The sequence below is a fragment of the Manis pentadactyla genome, chromosome 2 (genome assembly GCF_030020395.1).
Source record: "Manis pentadactyla isolate mManPen7 chromosome 2, mManPen7.hap1, whole genome shotgun sequence".
NCBI classification, from domain to species: Eukaryota; Metazoa; Chordata; class Mammalia; order Pholidota; family Manidae; genus Manis; species Manis pentadactyla.
The window spans coordinates 106,914,670-106,934,295 of NC_080020.1; the positions used below are offsets into that span (position 1 = coordinate 106,914,670).

Here is a 19,626-nt window from a genome sequence, read left to right on the forward strand (position 1 = left end):
CTTTTCCTTTCTGACGGGAGAGGTGGAGTTAAATTCCTCGGAAACTAAGTCAAGCCTCGAAAATTAACAATATCTACGTACTTGTCTTCCAACCGCCGGCGCAGAAAAAGCTGCGTGCATCTCTCAGTGTTGCTATCCAGCGGCTGGAGGGCGCCCTTGGTGGACGTTAAGTGTCCAAAACAGGTCTAGGCTGATTTTGGCAAAACCATTAAAGGACTCCAAAACATAATGACCTAGTTGTTCTTTGCACATAGTTCTGTTACTTAGTCTGCAGGTGTCTTCTGATTAAAAGTAGGAAGAATGAAATACTGAGTACGAAAATGGTTCACTTACCCAAAGCTGAGTCAACATGAAGTGTTAGTGTCGCCACTGTTCTTTAATTGAAATATTTAAAATGAGTAGAGAAGAATTATGAATCCAAGAGGCAAAAGGCAAAACAGATATTCCATACCCTTAAAAAGAAGTGAACTGCCAAGAAACCCTTACTTTAAGAACATTTCTAGTGTTTAGCCAGCACTAAAGGTCATTCAACTAATAGACTCCCACTGCCATTCAGATAAGGCAGAGCCCTGTCCTGGAAGAGTTCACAGAGAGAAAAGGAGACAAGCCCCATGTTTTAAAATAATGATGAACCATGGTAAGTGCAACCATAGAGACAGATTCAAGATACTACAAGTGCAACAGGCAGGAGTAATTGGTAAGGATTAAAACTAAACTTTCACAACAGATTAAGTCTTAAATCCAATCATTATGCTGTACACCTTAAGTATTTAGAGTGTTATACATCAATTGTATCTCAAAACTGGAAGAAAAAAACCTAAGCTCTTGTTTTAAAACGTGTGTGTGTGTGTGTGTGTGGTTTGCTTTTCTCTTTCAAGACTTCAAAATCAGTGGTTCCCATCTGGGGACAATTTTCTCCCAGGTGTCTGGAGACATTTTGGTTGTTACATCTGGAAAGGGCAGGTTTGTAATAGGTAGAGGCCAGAGATGCTGCTAAACACCCTACATTACACAGGGCAGTTCCTTACAACATAGAATTATCTGGCCCAAACATCAGTAGGGCTAAGACTGAGAAACCCTGGCTTAAATAAATGCTCAATGGATTATTTAATTTGGCTGATTTATGATTATATCACATGAGAATAAATCCAAGGATTTCATACTGCTCTCGACTTTTTCTTTTAAATAGTAATTACATGGAAATTTTCTAAAACTCATTCTGCTCATTTGTCCAACATAATTTGGGTGCCATTGCTCCAGATGAAAACATTTAGCATTTGGAAGGTTCTATTTTAGGCCTTCAGTTTGTACATAGTAATTACAATACATTCACAAGAGTGCCCAAAGAAAATTGGATTAAGTTCCAACAGTTTGCTTATAAATTAGTTGCTTCTGAATCTTAGACATTGTCTTATTTGAAAGTTTCTCAAAGACTTTATATCCCCATTAGGTTATAAGGGCCTTGTCCATTTTTATAGCATCCCTCTCATTTTGATAACACTCCCTCTTCCTTGCTCCCACTCCAATCCCCATTTAGAAAAGAACCTCTCACATATATGCAACTTTTCATTACAAATTGTTTTATAATTGGATGCCTTAATTTAAAATAATTATAAATATATTTTTAAATTAGAATGCCATAAAATGTAAACCCTCTGAAACTGGAGACTTTGTACCCACAAATGTTCAAAGATAATATGTAATATTTAGAGTCCTAATTTGTCAAAAGCAAAGAAAAGATGAAATTTTTAGAAGAGTATCACACCATTAGGGTCAGCTTTGAAGCCTCAAACCATAGAGATGCCCAATAGCCAAAATTCAAAATGCAGACTGAGCCTGAAAAGATATGTGATCAAAAACTGAAGTCCAAAGGCAACATGTTATGAAAACCCTGCATCTAACTAAAACCAGGCCAGAGAACAGGTCAATTGAATATGTTTTCATTGTGGCTATTATGTTAAACAGTTACCAACAGTTTATGCTTTCAAACTTCCCTTTCATAAGTAAGTATTAGGAAAGTAAACAACACCAATGAGATAGTATTTCTCAGACTCCAGGGATCTTTAATAATGCAGACATTTGACAGGTTTTAAGGCAACCATCACTAACCTCCATCTCAGCCCTTTTCTCCCAATCAGGATTGAGTTTGATTTTAGGAAACCAACTCAATGAACATACACTAATCAATATTAATTGGAAGAAGATTGAGGAGAAATTACATTAAGCAGCCAGCACTAAATTAAATAATTGGCAATTTGTTTATTTGAGTAAAACTAGTTTGCACTTAGAATTGCTGTATCCAAAAAAACTGGCTCTTAGCATGACTTTGTGGATATTGCCCTCTCCAAAAAAATAAGTGCCAGTGATAAAAATCTATGATATTGTTTATAAATATTTAAAAATTATTTATTTAATGATACCTTTGGGAACCTGGGAAGATGGTGAGGGATAGGGCAGTATTAAGGTGCTCAGGCTGCTATAACAAATTTAAACCACAACTGGGTGGTTTAAAACAACAGAAATGTATTCTCTGACATCAGAGGTCTGACATCGAGGTGTCAGCAGGGTTATTCCTCTGGGGACTTGAAAAAGAGACCGTCCCATGCCTCTGTCCCAGCTTCTAGAAAAGCTTCTGGTTGTCAGCAGTCCTTTGTGTCCCTTGGTTTGTAGTCACTTCGTTCCAATCCCTCTTCACATTGCCACCTGCCCGTGCACCTCTCTGTGCCCAAATCTTCCTCTCCTTTCTCTTATAAAGACCAGTTGGTGGATTTAAGGTCCACCCTAAATCCAGGATAATTTCATCTCGAGATCCTTAACTTATTTCCAAAACAGGATGGTCACAAATTTGGGGGGAACACTGTTCAACCCATTATAGGGGCATTTTGTGCGTTTAATGGTGCTATGTAAAAAGGAGGGGTTTTTGTTGTTTTTTAATGTGTATATTCACCAGTTCCTGAGTTTAAAGTGGAAATCCAAATTACTTGGAGGATGTTCAGGTGAAAGTTGGTTTGCATTAATAACTAGAAAAATTTCCTTATCTACTTTTTTGCTTTCTTAATACTCAACCTATTTGAATTTTTCCTTCAATTTTTTAAATGTATATAGCAATATATTATCACCATTATCAAACTACTTGATTGTCAAACTCCATAATAGCAATTAACATGTTTATATTTAACTTTTTAAATACTACATTTGATGAAAACTCTAGTTCACTCTTTTTTTTTGGTATCATTAATGTACAATTACATGAGCAACATTATAGTTACTAAACTCCCTCCATTATCAAGTCCCCAGCACATACACCATTACAGTCCAAACACTCTTTAAAAATAGTTTTATGAAATACATATCTTTATAGATTTTTTTATGCTAAATGTTACCCGTAACAGAAAAGCAAAAGCCAGAATTTCTTATCTCTGTTTGTTTTTGTCATACCACTCTCCTATCTCTTCCTACTTTAACTGTTTATTCTCAGTTCTTTAACCACTTAAATGTTCAAATGTTTCCAAAGTTTCCTTGGCTCTCTTTCCTTTTAACTCTAATTTAAATTTCTCCCTGGCTAATATTAATGTGCTATGACAATTCCCAAAGCTTAATATCATCCAGCCCAAATCTCTCTCCTGAACTCCAGACTCATGCAGCCAACTGTCTGGTGGTCATTTCCATTGAAATATCCATAGATACGTTAAATTCAACACAAGAAAATTCCCTTATGCTCCCCTCCTTTTAGCCAAAACAAAATACTTGCTGCTTCCTTTTTACATACTTTTCCTTCTATCTGGAGTGTTCTCCCTGCCCCCATCCCCCCATTCTTTGCAGACTTGTGCTCCTTCCCGGGGGTTTAGCTTTTGTTTTTTCCTCTGCGGAGCTTTCCAGGAAGTCTTATTCATCTCTTAATTCCGTGAGGTTAGCACAGTGCTTAGCACAGAACAGATGCTAAATAACTATTTTGCAGGTTTTTGTGAAAAGGAGAAAAAAAACTTAGTAAAGAAGACAATCCAGGGTTTAGCACATAATAGATTTTCAAAAGTGCACCCAGTTTAATTTTGGCAAAGATGTAAAAGAAACTCAGTGGAGGAAAGATATAGATATTTCAACAAATGGTCTTGAAATAATTGAACATCCATAGGCAAAAAAAACAAAAATAAAAAACCCTCAAGCTAAGTCTCACAGTTTATACAATAATTAAATCAGAATTAAATATAGACTTAAATGTAAAACCATGAAACTTTCAGAAAAAAATAGGAGAAAATTCTTCAGGACCTTGTGCTAGGTTTTGACACTAATAACATGATTTATAAAAGGAAAAATTGATAAATTAAGCCTCCTCAAAATAAAAACCTTTGGCTCTGTGAAAGATGAGGATATAAAGACTGGGAGAAGAAAAAACATAAGCAAAAATCTCTTGGACATAAACATGAGAGATTTCTTCATGAACATATCTCACCGGGCAAGGGAAACAAAAGCAAAAATGAACAAGTGGGAATTTACCAAGCTGAAAAGCTTCTGTACAGCAAAGGACACCATCAATAGAACAAAAAGCTATTCCTACAGTATGGGAGAATATATTCACAAATGACAGATACAATAAAGAGTTGACATCCAAAATATATAAAGAGCTCATGCACCTCAACAAACAAAAAGCAAACAATCCAATTAAAAAAATGGGCAGAGGAGCTGAACAGTTCTCCAAAGAAGAAATTCAGATGGCAAACAGACACATGAAAAGATGCTCCACATCGCTAGTCATCAGAGAAATGCAAATTAAAACCACAATGAGATATCACCTCACACCAGTAAGGATCACCACCATCCAAAAGACAAACAACAACAAATGTTGGCGAGGTTGTGGAGAAAGGGAAACCCTCCTACGCTGCTGGTGGGAATGTAAATTAGTTCAACCATTGTGGAAAGCAGTATGGAGGTTCCTCAAAAAACTCAAAATAAGAATACCATTTGACCCAGGAATTCCACTTCTAGGAATTTACCCTAAGAATGCAGCAGCCCAATTTGAAAAAGACAGATGCACCCCTATGTTTATCGCAGCACTATTTACAATAGCCAAGAAATGGAAGCAACCTAAGTGTCCATCAGTAGATGAATGGATAAAGAAGATGTGGCACATACACACAATGGAATATTATTCAGCCATAAGAAGAAAACAAATCCTACCATTTGCAACAACATGGATGGAGCTAGAGGGTATTATGCTCAGTGGAATAAGCCAGGCAGAGAAAGACAAGTATCAAATGATTTCACTCATCTGTGGAGTATAAGAACAAAGGAAAAACTGAAGGAACAAAACAGCAGCAGAATCACAGAACCCAAGAAAGGACTAACAGTTACCAAAGGGAAAGGGACTGGGGAGGATGGGTGGGAAGGGAGGGAGAAGGGAGGGGAAGAAAAAGGGGGCCTTACGATTAGCATGTATAATGTGGGGGGGCATGGGGAGGGCTGTGCAACACAGAGAAGACAAGTAGTGATTTTACAGCATCTCACTATGCTGATGGACAGTGACTAATGAGGTATGTCGGGGGGGACTTTGTGAAGTGGGGAGTCTAGTAAACATAATGTTCCTCATGTAATTGTAGATTAATGATACCAAAAAAAAAAAGGAAAAAAAAGACTGGGAGATAATATTTTCAAAACATATATCTACAAAGGACTTGTATTTAAAATATATAAGGAACTCTCAAACTCCAAGGTTAAAAAATTGCAAACAGAAAATGGGCAAAAAACTTATTTCTCTGAAAAGGGATATAAGCACATTAAAAGATATTTAGTTTCATTAGCCATTAAGGAAATGAAAATTAAAACCACAGTGAGGCATTACTAAACATCTATGAGAATGCCTCAAATAAAAAATAGTGACAATGTCAAATGCTGGTAATGACGGGGAAAAGCTGGATCACTCATACGTTGCTGATGGGAATGTAAAATGGTACTAGTCACTCTGGAAAACACTTTGGTAGTTCCTTAAAATACTCAACATGCAACTACCATATGCCCAGCAATTATACTCCTGGGCATTTATCCCAGAGAAATGAAAATGATGTTTGCACAGAAACCTGTACAGGAATGTTAATAGTAACTTTTTGCAGAATAGCCAAAAACTGGCAACAACCCAGATGTCCTTCAGCAGGCGAATGGTTTCAGCAAACTGTTACACATACTCACCATGGAATATTTCTCAGCAATGAAAAGGAAGGAACCACCAGTACACACAACAGTTTGGATGACTCTCCAGAGAATTATGCTGAGAGAAAAGAAAGCTAATATCCAAAGGTTACATACTGCATGATTCCATTTATGTAACATGTAACCTTTTGGGAAAAACAAAATTTTGGAAATAGAGAACAGATTAGTAGCTTCTAGAGTTTGAGGAGGAGGAAAGGTAGGTTGAACTATAAAAGGGCAATAGGAGGGAGCCTCAGGATCATGGAAATGTTCTATATGTTGACTTTATCCATTTCAGTACCCTTATTGAGACATTGTTGTATAATTTTGCAAGATGCTGCCATTGGGGGAAAACAAATAAAGTACAAATATTCTCTCTCTATTACTTCTTACAATGCCCTGGGAATCACCAATTATCTCAAAATAAAATATTTAATTCAAAAAGTAAGCCTGGAAGGTGTAGTAAAATATGGATAGTAGAATCTAAGGGGTAGGTATACAGGTGAGTACATAAACTTCTTTCAAACTAGCTGTAATTTTGAAGTTTTTCTTATAAAGTTAGGAAAGAAAATGTAACGTTAACTATTGTAATTACACTGAAATAAAGTCTGCCTACTCCCATTATCTAAAGGCTAAAAGTAACATAAATTCAAATCATTAGTAACATAGATTCAAGCATACAAACTCATTCCTAAGTGCCTCTTTGCCAAAAATTTGTCAAATGATTTTGCCCACCAGACAGGAAACCAGTTCCACGTAGTGGTTTTTCATTCGTGGGGCCTCTCTGCAAGAGGAAGAAAATGTTGATGGTTCAAGAGGCCCTGCTGATTGTCAAATTCCTGTCTACTGATCTTTTTATCCACAGAATGGCCGATGTATCTTAGAGACTGCATTGCTCACTCTACTGCTGGGTGATTCTTTAACCGCTACACCTTTCCTGTGGTGGCTTTTGAGTAGGGAACGAATTACAATAATTTACGGCATTAACTCAAACATTTTAAACAACTTCAGGGAACAATTCAACTCAGAGCTTAAATTTGGCAGAACTGAAAATTACCTATAAAAACGTAGTGATGATTAAGGATTCTTTGTTTCTTTTTTTATTTTTTTTTTAATTGTAATTTTTTTATTGGAAAACAAATATACAACTTGGAATGGATTTGAGGCAAATTGTGCGATAAGCAGATTTTAAGTGGCTAAACAAAGTTTAAAAAGCAAGTAGCAATAAAAAGAAAATGTTTCTGGTACAGGACCAGCAGTACAAAAAAATAGTGTACGTGTACCTGGATAATACACCCGTTTTGCAATAGTGCAACTTTTAAGTACATATTGTTGACTGTCCATAGCCCATGCAGAGTTATAACTCCACACTTCAACAACAACATGCTGACAGTTCCTAAATAAAACTACTTTAAAAAAGGCATAACCCAGATGTTCCCTCATTTGACCAACTCCATCTAAGTTTAGATGTGCAGAAGGGCTTAGATATATCCAGAGTAAGCCACATGCAACATGTTACTTGATCAATTTTCTAAAATAAGGTTTCAGGACAATGACAGTAAGATAAGGGAAGAAAACATGGAGGAATGAAGTCCTAATTACTATACATGCATATTTTTTTTGACAGTAGGGGGAAACCTTTTACAGATAAGTTACAAACAAAGAAAAGGCAAATAAACAATTTTGTACAAGAAATTTAACACATTCTGTACAATGTCTTCACTTTGCTGTCATCATTTGTACAAACTCTTCATAGTTTACTTGACCATCACCATCAATATCTGCTTCCCTGATCATCTCATCAACCTCTTCATCCGTTAACTTCTCTCCAAGGTTTGTCATCACATGGTGGAGCTCTGCTGCACTAATATAGCCATTGCCATCTTTATCAAACACACTGAATGCTTCTCTAATTTCTTCTTCACTGTCTGTGTCTTTCATTTTTCTTGCCATCATTGTCAGAAATTCCGGGAAGTCAATTGTGCCATTACCATCAGCATCTACTTCATTAATCATGTCCTGTAATTCTGCTTCTGTGGGATTCTGCCCAAGAGACCTCATTACAGTTCCCAATTCCTTTGTTGTTATAGTTCCATCACCATCCTTGTCAAATAGTGAAAAAGCTTCTTTGAATTCTGCAATCTGCTCTTCAGTCAGTTGGTCAGCCATGCTGCAAGCGCTACCGGTCTCCGAGACGCGAACACACAACCACTCGGCTCGCTCGCTCCACTCGGACTCAAGGATTATTTGTTTCTTAATCTCCATAATGGACTCAAGAGTACAAAAGCATAAGGCATGCCACCTGAAGATACTAAGAATAGTTCACATCTGTGTAATATTTTACAGTTTACACAGCACTCTCACATGTGTAACTTCACTTGGTCATTTCAATAACTCTGAAGTAAGTATTGTTCCTGTTTTAAGATGAAGAAACTGGCTTGAGGTTAGTTTACACATCTAAAGTCACATCAACAAGAGATACTTCTGAGACTTAACTGTAGATCTTCTGGCATAGTGATTCCTGGTGGGGAAGAGTGTCCCTTAGGTAGGGAATGCTAAGATGACTGGCCTGTAGGAATGAAGGTACCATGAGAAGCAAGGAAAAAAATAGAGGCCCCTTCAGAGAGAGATGCCTCTGTTAACATCAAGAGTCCCTCTTATTTTCACCCTCCTCGGTCATTTGCCTGGATTATACCTACTTCTTTATTTCATTTGAGATGAGGCTTCTCACAGAAGCCTTTTCTGACTACCCAGGGTTGCATTAGGTGCCCCCTCCCAATTAAGATCCCAGTTTTAACATAATTATAGGGTTTATAATTCTGTACTATGGTTGCCTATCTGAATGACACACTTAAGCTTCCTGAGGATAAATATTTGCTCTTATTCATTTGTATCTCATCAACACCTAACGACCGCACGGTTTTATTAGGAGTTAACAAATACTGGTTAAAAGCAAGAAAAGCATTGAATGTGTCCTGTAGCAGTTGAAACGAAAGAAGATACTGGTTTTTTACCTCATACCAACCAAAAGGGCAGTGAATGAACTGTGCCAGAGAGATAAGGAAACAGAACGTGCCAGTAGCAAAAGTCCTCTTACTTCCTGTTTATATATTAAACTTGATGTTCCTGATTGTCTTGTAAATGCAAAATTTGGACTCTGCAAATAGCATTTTCGGCTATTACGTAACCTTGCTGTTGGTCAGCAAGTACTTCAGTTCAATTAGTTGAATTGCAAACTCAGTAGAATATTGCATGTTGTAATTACTCTCCAGAAATTCCTCTAAATTTTTCTACTCTTCTATCTCATATTCTGACCACCACTTTCTTTATTTCCAGCTCCCTTATTTTTGTCTCTTGATCCCCTTTTCCTTCCAATCTATGACTTATCTTTCTTGTTCAATCCTTTCTCTATCTAGCTTAAACCATGAACAGCCTCTCTGCCCCTTCTGTATTTACTCTTCTGCCTTAACTGAAAACTGAAATTACATTCCCACCAACAGGCTTCTCAGTTCCTACATCAGGTTGTCAACAGTTGCTAGAGAAAAATTACAACATTGTTCAGTGTTGTCCCGAAAAAGCCTTGGTTTCTAACCTCAGCTGAACTTTCTGTACCACCCAGCAGGTTTAAGAACATGCCCCCCTTTCCCAATCAGCTGCCTCTTGAAGGACAGCTTCTTCACCAGTGCCGTTTTCCCTAAGGTTCCTCTTTTTTTGTCTCCCACCCTCACAGCAAAGACATTTCTACCTTTTTTACTGAGAACATGGAGACCATCTTAAGTATGCAGCCCCCACCTGCCCTATCCTGCAATTTATCTGCCTCTGCTTCCATTTTTCAGTGAAATAGCTTTTCTCCAAACCAAAGTTGTTCCTGTTGCTTGTACTCTGCATTTGTGACCTGTCATCTCCTCTGGTCCTTCCCAGATTTCCCCCTTTTCTCTGATGTGATCATTTGCCTCATTGTCTTTAGTTAACAAAGGCAGCTTTCTCTCATCATTTAAAAAACTGTAAAAACAAAAACATCTTTAATACACTAGCCTTGCAAACTTTCCATCTCTCTCCCATTTATTTCACTGTCTGAACTTCCTAATATTGACAATTAATTGCTTATACCAAAATCACTCACAAATCTATATTATGTCCAATTGCCTATTTTTGAATTTTTAGTGAGAAATATAATAGAATGTTTGCCTCAGGGCGATCCACTTTTTCTGGAAACAAAGCATAGCATTTTGTTTCAGTCTGTGGGCTCTAGACTTAACGGAACTGAATTACTATTCATGTGATCTTAGGCAAGTTAATGAACCTCTTGTAAAGTGTTTACTTGATCATTGTAAGTGCGAAATTAAATATGAGTTAGCTATTATCGTTGTTATTGTTCCTTGAAAAATGCAAATTTAGACTATTATAATGAGAAGGTCCTTTGATGAAGGAGGGCTTGGATCCTAGAGGCAGTAGTTCTTTCAGGTGTTTACTGGCCTCAGGCTGCACCCAACCCCAAAGGTTAGAGTGTACAAGATCTGGGAACAGCACGTTCAGAATTCCTTAGGATTATCCTTTCGTTTGCTCTCTCTGCAACAGTAGACACTTGTGGGCTCTCTTTCTTTAACTTTTTATTCTCCTTTGGCTTCTCCTTGGTTTAGTCCTATGGAAACAGAGTAAACAGTTCTTCTTCATCAAGGCAGCCATTATATTTAGTGCTTCTCCTTTCCTCCTCTGCATCTATACACTTTTGCTAAGTAACTCATTTCTTCCTGTGCCTTCAGATAACTCCAGGCAACATTCCTCTCAACTCCAACTCCATAACTTAACTGCCCATGGAACAATTCCACTTGGATATTCCATGTGCCAATTGAAATGTCCAAAATGGAATTAAGTGAGAATATCCTCTTTTCCTGAACCTGGTCCCCTCTGGTATTCCCACTTTCAGGGACTAAGTCACTAAAGCCAGAGTCCTGGGAATTATCCTTCACATACATTTGTCCATTTTTTCATAAACATCTCTTCAATTTGGCCCTTCTTTCTAATCCCACTATTGCAACCTTAGTAGCCATCATCATTTCTCTCTGGAATTCCTGCGACAGCCTTCCTGCTTTCAGTCTCATACACTTCACCCCTACTAATTTCACACCCTGCATATCCTTGACTCCTAGAACAGTGTCCACAACAGCGTAAACATTCCATAAATATTTACCAAATGAACAGTGAATGAATGAATTCCTATCCTTTTGGAGTTTACACTCCAGCTAATAACTCAACATTAAATAAGTAAGCACTCTAGATGTAGGGGAGATCCCAAGTGGCATTCCTGACTCTCTAAGACTCAAAGACGGATTGGAGCCCTGCTCCAGATGGGGAGTCAAGTGTTGACTGGCTTGAGCTACATTTCCTAACAGGCCCAAGAGACTAGAAGAGAATGACAATTTACACAAATAGATCCAAGAAAAAACAAATCAGCTAATTCTCTCTCTTAATGATGTTCCCAGTAATTTATAATGATTTGTAAGTTACCATGATGATTTGGATGGGGAGGAGTGAACTGAACTAACTAGGAAGAGCTGGGAGTGATAGAATAAGATGAAACAAGGTGGATTTCTATGCTCAGTTTTTAAAACTTTTTATATAGAGATAATTGTAGATTTCCATGCAGTTAAAGGAAATAATACATAGAGATATTATTTACTCTTCACCAAGTTCACTGCAATGGTAACATCTTGCATAACTATGAATAGCTGTAATATAATACCACATTCAAGAAATTGACAATATACATTCCAACTACCTTTTACATGCACTCATTTGTGTTTGTGTGTGTGCATGCACACTTGTATTTAGTCCTATACAATACATTTGTTGGTATTATTAATGAACCATTGCATAAGCAACATTATGGTTACTAGACTCCCCCTATTATCAAATCCCCACCACATACGCCATTACAGTCACTCTCCATGAGAGTAGTAAGATGCTATAGAATCATTACTTGTCATCTCTGTGTTATGCTGCCTTCCCTGTGTCCCCCGCCCCGCTACATTATGTCTGCTAATCGTAATAACCCTTTTTCCCCCTTATCCCTCCCTTCCCACCCATCTTCCCCAGTCCCTTTCCCTTTGGTCACTGTTAGTCTATTCTTGGGTTCTGTGAGTCTGACACTGTTTGGTTCCTTCAGTTTTTTCTTTGTTCTTGTATTCCACAGATGAGTGAAATCATCTGACGCCTCTCTTTCTCTGCCTGGCTTATTTCACTGAGCATGATACCCTCCAGCTCCATCCATGTTGTTCCAAATGGTAGGATTTGTCTTCTTCTTATGGCTAAATAATATTCCATTGTATATATGTACCACATCTTCTTTATCCATTCATCTACTGATGGACACTTAGGTTGCTTCCATTTCTTGGCTATTGTAAACAGTGCTGCAATAAACATAGGCATACATATGTCTTTTCCAAACTGGGCTCCTGCATTCTTAGGGCAAATTCCTAGAAGTGGGATTCTGGGGTCAAATGGTATTTCTATTTTTAGTTATTTGAGGAACCTCCATACTGTTTTCCACAATGGTTGAACTAGCTTACATTCCCACCAGCAGTGTAAGAGGGTTCCCCTTTCTCCACATCCTCGCTCAAATTTGTTGTTGTTTGTCTTTTGGATGTTGGTCATCCTAACTGGTGTGAGATGATATCTCATTGTGGTTTTAATTTGCATTTCTTAGATTATTAGTGATGTGGAGCATCTTTTCATGTGCCTTTTGGCCATCTGAATTTCTTCTTTGGAGAAGTGTCTGTTCAGATCCTCAGCCCATTTTTTAATTGGCTTATTTGTTTTTTGTTTGTTGAAGTGTGTGACCTCTTTTTATAATTTGGATGTCAACCCCTTATCGGATATGTCATTTATGAATATATTCTCCCATACTGTAGGATTTCTTGCTCTACTGATGGTGCCCTTTGCTGTACAGAAGATTTTTAGTTTGATATAGTCCCCCTTGTTCATTTTTCCTTTTGTTTCCCTTGCCCAGGGAGATATGTTCATAAAGAAGTTGCTCATGTTTATGTCTAAGAGATTTTTGCCTATGTTTTTTTCTAAGAGTTTTATGGTTTCATGACATATTCAGGTCTTTGATGTATTTCAAATTTACTTTTGTGTATGGGGTTAGAAAATAATCCAGTTTCATTCTCTTACATGTAGCAGTCCAGTTTTGCCAACACCAGGTGTTGAAGAGGCTGTCATTTACCCATTGTATGTCCATGACTCCTTTATCATATATTAATTGATCATATATGCTTGGGTTTATATCTGGACTCTCTATTCTGTTCCACTGGTCTATGGCTCTGTTCTTGTGCCAGTACCAAATTGTCTTGATTACTGTGGCTTTGTAGTAGAGCTTGAAGTCAGGGAGCATAATTCCCCCCACTTTATTCTCCCTTTTCAGGATTGTTTGGCTATTCAGGGTCTTTCACGGTTCCATATGAATTTTAGAACTATTTGCTCTAATTTGTTGAAGAATGCTGTTGATATTTTGATAGGGATTGCATTGAATCTGTAGATTGCTTTCAGCAGGATGGCCATTTTGACAATATTAATTCTTCCTATCCATAAGCATGGGATGTGTTTAAATTTATTGCTTTCTTCTTTAATTTCTCTCATGAGTGTCTTGTAGTTTTCAGAGTATAAGTCTTTCACTTCCTTGGTTAGGTTTATTTCTAGGTATTTTATTCTTTTTGATGCAATTGTGAATGGAATTGTTTTCCTGATTTCTCTTTCTGCCAGTTCACCGTTAGTGTATAGAAAAGCAACAGATTTCTGTGTATTAATTTTGTATCCCATAACTTTACTGAATTCAGATATTAGATCTAGTAGTTTTGGAGTGGATTCTTTAGGGTTTTTTATGTACAATATCATGTCATCTGCAAACAGGGCCAGTTTAACTTCTTCCTTACCAATCTGGATGCCTTTTATTTCTTTGTGTTGTCTGATTGCCCTGGCTAGGACCTCTAGAACTATGTTGAATAAAAGTGGGGAGAGTGGGCATCCTTGTCTTGTTCCTTTCTCAAAGGAAAAGCTTTCAGCTTCTCGCTGTTTAGTATAATGTTGGCTGTGAGTTTGTCATGTATGGCCTTTATTATACTGAGGTACTTGCCCTCTATACCCATTTTGTTGAGAGGTTTTATCATGGATGGATGTTGAATTTTGTTGAATGCTTTTTCAGCATCTATGGAGACGATCATGTGGTTTTTGTCCTTCTTTTTGTTGATGTAGTGGATGATGTTGATGGATTTTCAAATGTTGTACCACCCTTGCATCCGTGGGATGAATCCCACTTGATCATGATAAATCATCTTTTCTATGTATTTTTTAATTTGGTTTGCTAATATTTTGTTGAATATTTTTGCATCTATGTTCATCAGGGATATTGGTCTGTAATTTTCTTTTTTTGTGGTGTCTTTGCCTGATTTGGGTTTTAGAGTGACATTGGCCTCATAGAATGAATTTGGAAGTATTCCCTCCTCTTCTACTTTTTGGAAAACTTTAAGGAGGATGGGTATTAGGTCATCACTAAATGTTTGATAAAATTCAGCAGTGAAGCCATCTGGTACCAGCATTTTGTTCTTACTTACTTTTTGATTACCAATTCAATTTCTTTGCTGGTAATCAGTCTATTCAGATTTTCTCTTTCTCCCTGGGTCAGACATGGAAGATTGTATTTTTCTAGAAAGTTGTCTATTTCTTCTACATTATCCAGTTTGTTACAATATAATTTTTCATAGTATTCTCTCATAATTCTTTGCATTTCCATGGTGTCTGTAGTGATTTTTCCTTTCTCATTCTGATTCTGTTTATGTGTGTAGACTCTCTTTTTTTCTTCATAAGTCTGGCTAGGGGGTTATCTATTTTGTTTATTTTCTCAAAGAAATAGCTCCTGCTTTCATTGATTTTTCCTATTATTTTATTCTTCTCAATTTTATTTATTTCTGCTCTAATCTTTATTATGTCCCTCCTTCTACTGACTTTGGGCCTCATTTGTTCTTCCTTTCCTAGTTTCATTAATTGTGAGTTTAGACTGTTCATTTGGGATTGTTCTTTCCTAAGGTAGGCCTGTGTTGCAATATATTTGCCTCTTAGCCTGGGCTTCGCTGTGTCCCACAGATTTTGCAATGTTGAGTTTGTCTCCATATATTATTTGTCTCCATTATTTGTCTCCATATATTGTTTGATCTCTGTTTTTATTTGGTCACTGATTGATCGATTATTTAGGAGCATGTTATTAAACCTCCATGTGTTTGTGGGCTGTTTCATTTTCTTTGTGTAATTTATTTCTAGTTTCATACATTTGTGATCTGAGAAGCTGGTTGGTACAATTTCAATCTTTTTGAATTTACTGAGGTTCTTTTTGTGGCCTAGTATATGATCTATTCTTGAAAATGTTCCGTGTGTACTTCAAAAGAATGTGTATCCTGTTGCTTTTGGATGGAGTGTTCTGTAGATATACATTAGGTCCATCTGTTCTAACACGTTGTTCAGTGCCTCTGTGTCCTTACTTATTTTCTGTCTGGTGGATCTGTCCTTTGGAGTGAATGGTGAGTTGAAGTCTCCTAAAATGAATGCATTGCATTCTATTTCCCCCCTTAATTCTGTTAGTATTTCTTTCACATATGTAGGTGATCCTGTATTGGGTGCATAGATATGTATAATAGTTATATCCTCTTGTTGGACAGTCCCCTTTATCATTATGTGATGTTCTTCCTTGTCTCTTGCTACTTTCTTTGTTTTGAAGTCTATTTTGTCTGATACAAGTACTGCAACTCCTGCTTTTTTCTCCCTATTAGTTGCATGAAATATCCTTTTCCATCCCTTTACTTTCACTCTGTGTATGTCTTTGCATTTAAAGTGAGCCTCTTGTAGGCAGCATATAGATGGGTCCTGTTTTTTTATTCATTCAGTGACTCTACATCTTTTTTTTGGCACATTCAGACCATTTACATTTAGGGTGATTATCGATAGGTATGTACTTATTGCCATTGCTGGCTTTAGATCTGTGGTTACAAAAGGTTCAAGGGTAATTCCCTTTCTATCTAATAGTCTAATTTAACTCACTTCATATGCTATTACAAACACAACCTAAAGGTTCTTTTTTTTCACCCTCCTTTTTCTTCCTCCTCCATTCTTTGTATGTTATGAATCATATCCTGTACTTTTTCTATCCCTTCAGTGGCATCTATTTAGACTTAGGAATACTTTCATCTTTAGGAGTCCCTCCAAAATGCACTGTAGAGGTGGTTTGTGGGAGGTAAATTCTCTCAGCTTTTGCTTATCTGGAAATTGTTTAATCCCTCCTTCAAATTTAAATGATAACCTTGCAGCATAGAGTATTCTTGGTTCAAGGCCCTTCTGCTTCATTGCATTAAATATATCATGCCACTCCTTTCTGGCCTGTAAGGTTTCTGTTCAGAAGTCTGATGATAGCCTAATGGGTTTTCCATTGTATGTGATCTTTTTTCTCTCTCTAGCTGCTTTTAAAAGTCTGTCTTTACCCTTGATCTTTGCCATTTTAATTATTATATTTCTTGATATTGTCTTCCTTGGGTCCCTTGTGTTGGGAGATCTGTGCACCTCCATGGTCTGAGAGACTATCTCTGTCCCTAGATTGGGGAAGTTTTCAGCAATTACCTCCTCAATGACCCTTATTCTCTCTTCTTCTTCTTCTGGTACTCCTATAATGCAAATATTGCTCTGTTTGGATTGGTCACACAGTTCTCTCAAGATTCTTTCATTCTTAGAGATTCTTTTTTCTCTCTGTGCCTCAGCTTCTTTGTATTCCTCTAGTCTAATTTCTATTCCATTTACCATCTCTTCTACTACATCTAATCAGCTTTTAAATCCCTCCATAGTATGTTTCATTTCACATACAGAATTTTTTACTGATTGAATCTCTATCTTAAATCCATTCCTGAGTTCTTGAATATTTTTCTGTACCTCCATAAGCATCTTTATGATTTTTATTTTGAACTCTCTATCAGGAAGATTGGTGAGTTCAGTTTCATTTGGCCTTTTTTCTGGGGTTTGTGAGATTTTGGTCTGAACCATGTTCCTTTGACGTTTCATATTTCTGTGTGGTGCCCTCCAGTGCCGAGAAGCTCCAGTCTCTGCATCTGCTTAGCCCCTATAGTGAGGTTAGAGGTTGTAGAGGAGTGGAGCTGTTGCCTGGGAGGGGAGGAAAGATCTGTTCCCTGATTCCCATCTGCCATGCCTGTCTCCAGTGTCAGAACCAGTGGACCAAGCACAAAGGTGTAAGCCTCTGTGCTAGGCTTCTCTAAATGTTGTAGGTAGGGCCTCCCTCCAGCTGGCCTGACGCCAGCACAGTGACTGCCAATTTGCGAGCCAGTGCCAGCAGGCTAGGAGGAAGGCACAGCAGGCTGCATGTCACAGTGGGGTCCTCAGAGCCAAGTAGCCAGCCATGGGGATGGAGCACCTGAAGCTCCTCAAAGTTCCCAATCTGCTGGGCAGAGCATGCCCAGACAATCTTGTCCCCCTATCCCTTCTCCTGCACAGCAAGCTCCTTGCAAACCCTGCCCCTTCAGCAGCCCTCTCGCTGGTAGAAAGCCTCTCACACTCCCTGCCTTTCCCTTGTCCCAGAGTGGCCAGGTGTGGATCCTGCCATCCACAAATGGCCAGAATCTGTCTCTCAAGCACTCCACCTGTCCCAGCTCCCCATCCTCCAGATCACCACACAATGTAGGTTTCTGCTTGCAAAGCAGATCTCCAGGGCTGGGTGTTCAGAAGTTCTAGGCCTCCACCACCTCCCTGCTCTGTTTCTCCCTCCCACTGGTGAGCGGGAGTGGGGGAAGGGCTTGGATCCCACCAGATCAAGGCTTTGGTACATTACCCTGTTCCATTAGGTCTGCTCTGTTCTTAAGGTCTATATGCAGTCTGGTTCAGCCTTCTTTCATGTTGCTGTTTTAGGATTAGTTGTATTAACTATACTTTCACACTATCTGTGGTTTGGGGCAGAGTTCTGTGTCTCACCTCTCATGCCACCATCTTGACTCTCTAGTTTATACAATTTTATCACATGTGTAGATTCACATGACCATCACCCCAGTCAAGAAAACAGTAATTCCATCACAAGGATCCTTATAGTGTGTATTCCTTTAACAAGCATACATATTTCCCTCTAGTCCCTCCTTAATCCCTGGCAATCTAATCTATTCTCCACCTTTATAATTTTGTCATTTCAAGGTTGCATAAATGGGATCATACAGTAACCTTTTGAGATTGGCTCTTTTCACTCAGCATAATTCCCTTAAGGGTCATCAAAGGTGTTGTGTGTATCAGGAATTGTTCCTTTTTCTTGCTTAGTAGTAGTCTATGTACCACAGTTAAATAATTCATCCATTGAAGATCATCTAGGTTGTTTCTAGTTTGGGCCCATTATGTTAATTTATAATGAAAAGCTATTATAAACATCTGGGTACAGGTTTTTGAATGAACATACTCTTCATTTCTCTGGATAAATGCTTAGTTTGGGATGCTTTAGCAAAATACTATAGACTGGGTGACTTAAACAACAAATTTATTCCTCACAGTTTTGGAGGTTAAGAAGTCCAAGATCAGGGAACCTGCATGTTCAGGTTCTGGTGAAAGCCCACTTCCTGGTTTGCAGACAGTTATCTCTTTGCTGTGTCCTTTTATGGTACAATGAAAGTGGGCTCTGGTTTCCTCTTCTTATAAAAGGACAAGTCCCACTATGGTGCTGCTCTTGGCAATGGGTTTCAGCCCTGGGCAAGTTCACTATAGAATCTATGTGAGCAAAGAAATTGACAGCAAAACGTTCTTTGGGGTGAAAGGGTTTATTACCCAGCTTGTTCTCCCTGCAGTAGGTCGAGCACAAGCATCTCTGCCTCCACCCAGGGCACTGAACCCAGCTCTCTATACAGTGCAATAATAGTTTATTGCCTAAAGGTGTGGAAGCAGTAGCCTAGCAACAGGTCAGTTACATCATCAGGTGGTTTAAGTTTAGTGAGGATCCTGGCCAAGGGAACCCAACTTCCCACAGGGCTCCATACTCATGAATTCATCTAAGCCTAATTACTTCCTAAAGATACCAACTCCAAATACCAAGTTATTGGGGGTAAAGCTTTCACATATGAATCTGAAAGAGACACAAATGTTCATTCCATAGAATTCTGCTCCTGGCCCCCAAAATTTCATGCCTTCCTGATATGTAAAATATATTCATTGCATCACAACAGACCCAGCAGGTCTTAAATCTAAACAAGTCTACTATCTAAACTCCAGAATCTCATCTAACTCAGATATGGATGAGATTAAAGGTACAATTCATCTTGAAGCAAAGTTCCTCACCAGTTGTGAACCTGTGAAACCAGTTAAATTATGTGCTTTCAAAATATCATGTGGACACAGAAATACAAAGAATTATTAGAGAATACTATGAAT

The 19,626-nt window shown here is 38.0% G+C and overlaps 1 protein-coding gene across 1 annotated transcript; it reads right to left on the reverse strand.

Annotated features, from left to right (window-relative positions):
- Nucleotides 1–7,733: 7,733 nt before the first annotated feature.
- On the reverse strand, nucleotides 7,734–8,413 carry LOC118925238 (calmodulin-1-like). The gene has a single exon (XM_036910928.2). The coding sequence runs from the start codon at nucleotides 8,347–8,349 to the stop codon at nucleotides 7,900–7,902; it is 450 nt and encodes a 149-aa protein (XP_036766823.2). The 5' UTR covers nucleotides 8,350–8,413; the 3' UTR covers nucleotides 7,734–7,899.
- Between the last annotated feature and the right edge of the window lie 11,213 nt (nucleotides 8,414–19,626).

Excerpts from the sequence above, each read along its gene's own strand:
- LOC118925238 (XM_036910928.2), bottom strand. The coding sequence starts at position 8,349 with ATGGCTGACCAACTGACTGAAGAGCAGATTGCAGAATTCAAAGAAGCT.